General features: G+C 45.7%; 1 protein-coding gene across 1 annotated transcript; it reads right to left on the bottom strand.

Moving 5' to 3' along the window:
- Window positions 1-1,193: 1,193 nt before the first annotated feature.
- Window positions 1,194-7,439, bottom strand: Awat1 (acyl-CoA wax alcohol acyltransferase 1). The gene is made up of 7 exons (NM_001109371.1): window positions 7,338-7,439; window positions 6,072-6,179; window positions 5,746-5,816; window positions 4,927-5,131; window positions 4,123-4,294; window positions 1,839-2,038; window positions 1,194-1,666 (listed from the first exon to the last, which is right to left on the bottom strand). Exons 1-7 carry the CDS (start codon window positions 7,411-7,413, stop codon window positions 1,512-1,514), a joined length of 987 nt encoding a protein of 328 aa, NP_001102841.1. The 5' UTR covers window positions 7,414-7,439; the 3' UTR covers window positions 1,194-1,511.
- Window positions 7,440-7,790: the final 351 nt, after the last annotated feature.

Here is a 7,790-nt window from a genome sequence, read left to right as displayed (position 1 = left end):
TTGAATGCTCGACCCATAGGGAGTGGCACTATTAGTAGGTATGACCTTATTGGTGTAGGCGTGGCCTTGTTGGAAGAAGTGTGTCACTCTGGAGTCGGGCTTTGTATATGTGCCCCACCCAGTGTGGAACACTTTCCTTCTGCTGCCTGCTGATCAAGATATTACAACTCTCAGCTCCTTCTCCAACACTATACTTGCCTTCACTCTGCCATGTTTCCCACCATGACAATAATGGACTAAATCGCTATAGTTTTCTCCTCTAAATTTCTCAAAATGCAGGAGAGACGTGTCTCAGTTGGTAGTGGGACACACAGATATCCTATTTCCTGAGCTTGTTCTGTGCCCTGGGTTCCATTCCCAGCACCACATAAATGAGGCATGGTGGCACATTCATGCAATCCCAGCACTAAGGAGGTAGAGGCAAGAGGGTCAGAAGTTCAAGGTCATCTTCTGATACATAGCAAGTTTGAAGCCAGCCTGGGCTAATGAGATACCATCTCAAACAAAAACAAACAAACAAACAAAAACAAGAAAAAAAATAAAGTATCAGAGTACACTTTTCAGAAAACAAAAAGTATAGATGGAGTTTAGTAAGGGTTAACATGGTCAAAGATCACCAAAAGGAAAATGTCTGTGAAATGCTTGTGCCGACTGAGAACTGATCTCAAGTAAGGTGCCTCTTATCTGTTCGCAACCATGCTTGACAGTGGTGTGGAAGCAAGCCTTTGTATCTGAGGACAGAAGATTAGTTTTAAAATTGGGTATGAATAGTTGTAGCAGCACTATTCATAGTAGCTAAAAGGTGGGAAAAAACCCCAGATGTCCTTCTGCTAGTGGCTGGATAGACAAAATGCACTTTACCACAACAGGTTGTTATTCAGTCACAAAGAATGGAGCACTGTTCCATTCCATAATATGGAAGAACCTTGAAAACATGCTGAAAGAAAGAAGTCAACCATGAAAGAGCACATACTATACCGTTTCATAAACATGCAATGCACAGGCTGGCCAAGCCTTGGAAACAGAAGGTGAATCAGTGGTTGCCACGTACTGCGGGAGTGGGCAGTGACTGCCGATGTGTGTTGAGTTTCTAGCGGTGCTTGAAAGACCTCCAAAAGTAGCTTGTGGTGGGCATTCCACTGCTGAACTTTGTCCTTCCATTGGCTAAATTTATGACATGCAAAGTACATATTAATTTAATCTTTTATTAAAATTTTTTTAAAAATTGGATTGGATTCAAGAATTTCAGGTTCAGAAAGTGCATGGGCTAAGAGGGGCCTCAGGATGTCCCCTCTGAAGAATGTCTGGGTGGAGATCCTCAGGGACAACTCCTGTGAGGGTGCAGGCAGGGGCAGCATTATGGTCACAAAGGAGCTCTTAATGTCCCCTCCCTGACTGCACACATAACCTCCTTCATCTTCCTTACTTTCCCCCTTTCCCAGGACTCCAGTTCTAGGCAACACAGTTTCCACAGGTTCTGCCATGCTCTAGGATGCACACAGTTGCTTTGATCACAAGAACATCAGCTTCTGGGTGTCGGAGCAGCCATACTGGACCTTGTGTTGCTCAAACAGCTTGTACAGGGCATCCATGTAGAGTGCATGGTATTTGTCCACTATCTCTGGGCTTGGGTTTTTAACCTGGGGTAGTGGCAAAGGTTCCCCAACTGTCAAAAGAGATGAAAACGAGAAGAGTCAAAGTGCCAGATACTCTGGCCACTCCAATCAGCACAGCTTCTCCCACTCTGCTGCCCTCTTCTTTGATGGAGGAGGGGTACGATGCAGTTAGATGGATGGAGGGAAAGCTTAGATGGACCTGAGGCTGAGAGCAGCACTCACCTACAGTGACGATGGGTCTGTGGTATGGTAGGAGTCCCTTACATTCTTGATGGAAGCCTTGTCCATAGAAGACACAAAAATAGAACCCGAAGATCCGGCGAAAGAAGCTTTGGAACTTGAACATCCGGCTCTCCTCATGGAACACTACCTGGTCATATACCTCTGTTTCTCCAAATGTGAAGGTAGGGACCAGATGAGCCCTGTAGGAAAATGCTCATTTCTCAGATTCAGGCTATTGCGGGAAGCATGTTGGAAGGACTTTAGTTCAAGGCCAGGCACTCTCCCATTAAGATACAACATTAAAGTCCTAAAGCATTCTTTTTTTACATTAAACAGGGTTCCCTATGTGGTATGCCTTGTCTTGAAAATTTCCAGGCCAATGAGGGTGTTATATCTAGCCTGGATTACAAGGGCAAAATATAGAGATATAGACAGGAAGAGACACTCCGAGACCCACATGGTGAAAAGCTTCCAGGGGGTTCAAGGAGGAAACATCTAACTTTCTGCTAGAGAAATAAGAAGTCAGTGATGGGGAATAACATTTGAAATGTAAATAAAGAAATACAGCTAATTAAAAAAAGAGAATGCCAGGTAGTGAGGATCTGGAAGGAGAATAGGGAGGTGAACCATGATCAGAATATATTGTATGAAAACTTTATTTCCAATAAAACATTTTTTATGAAAAAAAGAAGTCAGCGATGTGTATAAATGCACATATAGGAAGTGCCCCTCCCTTGAGGAGAGCAATATAAGGTACTGTCCTTGGGATTCTAGCACAGAACATTATTTCATTTCTTTTTTTTTTTTTTTTTCGGAGCTGGGGACTGAACCCAGGGCCTTGCGCTTGCTAGGCAAGCACTCTACCACTGAGCTAAATCCCCAACCCACATAATTTCATTTCTAAAGGCCACAAGAACCCACTGAGAAGAGTGCTCTAGGGAAAAGACCAGGCTCTTTAAGTGAGGAAAAGTGAACACAGCATTTTGACTCGTACTACTTAATTGGTTCCTCATAATAGTGAGGCTGTAGTGGGGAAACCCAACTCAGGCCCAGAAGAATAAAGATTCTGCAGGCAGCCAGAGAGTAGCAGGGCCTAGACTAGAACCCAGGGCTCCTGGCTCCAACTCAAAGCTCTCTTATACTTCAAAATGATAGACCCCTCAGGTAAGGTCATTTGAAGACAGAATCGCCTGATCCCTGAGTATGCAATGGACAATTGCCCTTGTGTTCAGTGAGCTAGACTACTGAACTGGTTAGGACCCCTCTTACTCCAGACACCGGCGCCTTCACTTTTTCTTCTTTTCTCAGAACAGTGCACCCGATGTTTATCAATCACCCACTATGTACAAGGTACACAGTCGGTGTTTTATATGAATGAATTCATTCATAACTTACTGGATCTGGTGGCTTAGATCTGGAATCAAAGCTATCCATGAAGCTGATGTAGGGGGGATCATGTTAAAGGTCTACCTGAGCTGTAAAGTCCAGTTACCTCATGCAGGAAGAACAATGATCAGTAGTCATGTTGGGAAGATGAAAATCCCAAGGCTTATAATGATATTCCTGCTTTCATGGTAAGTCATACATCCATGGATGCTATCATTATCACCATCACCATCACCATCACCACCACCACCACCACCATCATCATCATCACCACCACCATCACCACCACCATCATCATCACCACCACCACCATCATCACCACATCACCACCACCATCATCACCACCACCACCATCATCATCACCACCACCACCACCATCATCACCACATCACCACCACCATCATCATCACCACCACCACCACCATCATCACCACAATCACCACCACCATCACCATCACCATCACCACCATCATCATCATCACCTAGTGGTAGGATGGAACCTAGAGACTCATGCATGTTAGGCAGTTGCTCTACCGCTCAACTATATGTCAAGCCTCATGGAGCCAGGATTTTAAATCATGCTCCAGCTCTTCACACGACTAATTGCTCTGCAGGGTGCCTTGCACTTACTATCAACAGACAAATGTGGATTGCATCTACTAGCCACAGAAACAATGTGGATGTAATCGACATGTTAGCCTAAGCATAATTGCCCTAAACATTCTCTCTGAGCTCATAGTCTGACTTCAGAGGAACTAGTACAGCTTGCTTAGAGGAAGCATATGGACTAAAGCTTTAAAAAAATCCATAAAACTCAAATGGTACTCATCTTAGTACAATCTCCAGGGTCATATTGTGCAGAGAGGGACACTTACTCCTCCTGTTGGCGGCCACCTACCCATGTCGGAGGGCTGTGCGCACAAACCCTTTGCGCTTCTTGAGGATGAGGGTGGTGGTGTTCGGCACACTCTGTAGGGCCTCTCCCACTCCTCCCACAACAATGCCCACGAGGTTTCCAGTGCCATGGCTCAGCAGGTAGTCGATGGATGCTTGGCTCACAGAACACACTCCTAGAGAGAATCAAGGCACAGAGGGGACAAAGTCATCAGGAGAGGAGCAAGTCAGAGAGAAGAGGCTGGCTTCTGTGTTCCCATGGCTTATAGGAGGAAAAGCTCAAGGAGATGGGACGGAAGTGTGGTGAGGAGAAGGCCACGAGAGAATGTTTCACTTGAAGGCAGTGTCTACAGAAAGCACTGGACACAAGCTACAGCATGGTGGTTTTCAGTGGGATAAATAAAACTTTCTGAATTCCAATTTTTTTCTACCCATTTCTTTCTATTAATAGCTATACCCACTGCTCATTGAGCACACACTCTGTGCCAGGCATCATGTTGAATGCTTTACTTATTTAAGATATTATTCTTAAAAGAACCCTTATATAACTGCTATATTATTTCAGCACTATTTTTCAGGTGAGGAAGTTGAGTCCACTAGAAGTTAGCTGATTTGCTTATGATCTTACAACAAGCAACAGTGCCAAGATTTAAGCTGGACAGGTTAACTCCAGGACACATACTTTGGCTTCCACACTATGATTACTGGGCAAAGGAATGGTGCAGTGGGGAAGAGGCTTAAAAGGATGCGTTACAAAAGAGCTACAGTGAAATGGACCAGAAGCTCCAGTGAGTTTGATCAGCAGCACCTTTGGCCATGATGTAGTCCCTAATAAGGGGGATCTTGAAGAACCAGGACAGTGTGGCCAAGTGAGGAGTGATGCCTGGGAAGGTCTTCGAGAAGCCTGTGGCCTCAGTACAGAAGTTGCAGAAGGCACCGAAGGTCAGGAGACCATGGGGGTGGACCCCCATGATGTAGTTCTGTGAAGGTGACAGGTCCTTAGTCTTCAGGATCTGCAACCATGGAAACAAATGGCATAGAGGGCGGAATGAGCTCCCATGGAGCAGCGAGGCGAAGACAAGCCAGGGATTTAGGTAATCTCTGAACTAGCTGCCTAACAGGCAAAGCACACAAGGGTTTCAAGAGGCATGCACTTTGATCTCCACAGCTCTGGGGTGACAAGATAGGATCTGGGACAAGTGAAACTGATGAGCCACTTGCTTAAATACTGCCACATCTGTGAAGCATTTCCTCTCTGTCTTTCATCAGAATCACTTCTGTGTCTTGCACCATGTACCTACCTGTTCTCCCCAGCAGATGGGAGCTTCTTGCTCATAAAGAATTTATCTCATTGTCGTTACTTCTCTGGAGCCCAAACTTGTGACTAGTGGAAGTTTTTGAATCATGTTTGTTAAACTGAAGGATACTTTCCTTCAGCCTATGTCATATGACGGGTCATACCAAGAGTTTCCAAACTATCTCAGTAAGGTAAAGAATACCATGCTGTAATCTAGCCATAGCTGACACTTTGCCAAGATGCTCAGTTTTCTTATGGACACTCCAAGTCATTTGGTAGAGTGCCTGCATTTTGAATGTTGAGAGGGACGCTGGGGGAAGGAATACTTACTGTAATGGGGAAATAATCCCTGATGTGGGTCCAGATGTTCCAGTTCCTTACCCAGGCTGAACGCCTGCCACCTGAGACCAAAGTGCCAGTAGAGGATAATATTAGTATCGCCATCCCATGCCTCTTACTCACACAGAGATGCCCTAGAAACTTGGAGGGACTACATCCAAGAGGGAAGGAAGACATCCCAGAATGGTTTCAGCTGTCTAGCATTTGTGCCTCTAAGAACTTAGGAGAGAGGTCTGTGGCATGGTAAGTGGAACCCCCTGAAAGCAGGGTTCTAGGCTATGGTGGAATATTCTTTTTTCTAGGTTCATGAATCTTACCTTGATTTGGAGTCTTCCAGTCCAGAATGAACCACACAACGTAAAGTGATGGTAGCAGCCACAAGGGTGTGAAAAATAGGCTAAAGAACAATGGCTGCACGATCCAAACTGAGGAAAGAGGAGACCAAACCAAATTTGTACTGGTAGCAGAATTTGGCCATATCCACTCTTATTACTACTACCTCATACTACCCATGCTCTGCCCTGGGCGTCAGCACAGTCTGACATTTGCCCTTCAGAAATTTCTTGTCATCTACCATGTGCAATCCTCACTTCTCCTCTCATCTCGTTCCCGTAACTCCCTGTCTAGTCACCATCCCTGTACTTTGGCTCTGTGCCCAGAACAAGCTTCAAGTCTACTGCTCACATTCAGCTATTTTTTCCCTTCTTTCCCCCTTTCTCCCTTAGTATCCACAGTCCCAGAATTGTAATAGAGTATGGATCTGCATTTCTTCCTTCTCAGATTGTCGTCCTTTCTCTTGGCCATTCCCATCCAATATCTCCATCCCTGTACTGTTTCCTACCCACTGTCCTTGTCCTCTTGCCAATTCAACACCCCTTTCATCGTCTTTCTTTCACTCTACACTACCACTACACTCTCAGAGCAGAAAACTCAAATGCTGGCTATATAGCTGGGCACACTGGCATACACCTGTAATTCTAGCACACAGACTCTGAGACAAGAGGATGAGTTAGGGGGTTGGGGATTAGGCTCAGCGGTAGAGCGCTTGCCTAGCAACCGCAAGGCCCTGGGTTCGGTCCCCAGCTCCGAAAAAAAGAAAAAAAAAAAAGAGGATGAGTTAGGCACCATGCTGAGCGTAGACTTGTCTCTTAAAGTTCAACCACCCATCAACAAAACAGCAACAAAGGCAAACAAGAGAACAAACAATGCAAAACCTCCACAGGCTCCATTTCGCTAACTGCAATGTCGCCAGCTCCTCTGTGCTATTGCACGTTCCTAAAGAAACCCTCACGATCACATTTCCTCTCTATAGGTAGTGCAGGTGAAGGAATACCTGGAATTAACTGGTACATTCATATCTATCCTGGCTGTGCTCCGTGCTCCCGTCTGTTCTCACTGTGCCCTGGGACTCCATCTCTTCCTTTTCTTTCAGGGTACATAGAGCTCAAGACTCCATGGCACAGCTCTCTAGTGCTATCTAAATTGATCAAAAGGCCAAGAATGAGACCATAAGAATATCACCCAGATCTGGCCCTGCCTTCTTGAATTGTTTTCTTACTATGCACTCTTGATTCAGTACTCACAGATAGCAAGGTAGCTCAAGGGCCACTGCAGAAGACTCAGACTTTGTAAGTATTCAAGCTTCATAGAGCAAGACATGATGCCCAGGGCCCTGAGGGAGGTAAAGGTCCTAGAGCCTGTTCCAATGAAAGGTGCCACAAGTCTCTGGATGCTCCCTTAACAGTGAATGCCTGGGACTATGAAGAGCTGACACTTGCCCTCTCCCCTCTTTTCCATAATTCCCTCCCTCCACCCACTGCAGAGGCCGGTTCAGTAGCACCCGGGATGGCCCACAGGTCTAGCCCTGCCCACTGCCCTTTGACTCTTTCCTGTGACTATGGGGACATCACGATGAAGAAAGGAGAGCATGACCGTCATCCAGTCTAAGTGGCAGATACCCAGAGAGAGGAAACTCTCACAGGCCACTCTGAGACTACAAGGGGTATAAACTGAAGGAGGTGACTGGTGAGAAGACT

Source organism: Rattus norvegicus, chromosome X, assembly GCF_021556685.1.
Source record: "Rattus norvegicus strain SHRSP/BbbUtx chromosome X, alternate assembly SHRSP_T2T, whole genome shotgun sequence".
NCBI lineage: Eukaryota > Metazoa > Chordata > Mammalia > Rodentia > Muridae > Rattus > Rattus norvegicus.
Note: the sequence above shows the minus strand (reverse complement) of the source record. Positions and strands in the feature narration are given on the sequence as shown.

Bases quoted from the DNA above. Each gene is read 5' to 3' on its own strand.
- Awat1 (NM_001109371.1), bottom strand. From the start codon at position 7,413: ATGTCTTGCTCTATGAAGCTTGAATACTTACAAAGTCTGAGTCTTCTG. The intron at 6,180-7,337 runs GTGAGTACTGAA...CTCTTTCCTCAG, and splicing joins CTTGAGCTACCTTGCTATCT to TTTGGATCGTGCAGCCATTG. The intron at 5,817-6,071 runs GTAAGATTCATG...CTTTGGTCTCAG, and splicing joins CTGGAAGACTCCAAATCAAG to GTGGCAGGCGTTCAGCCTGG.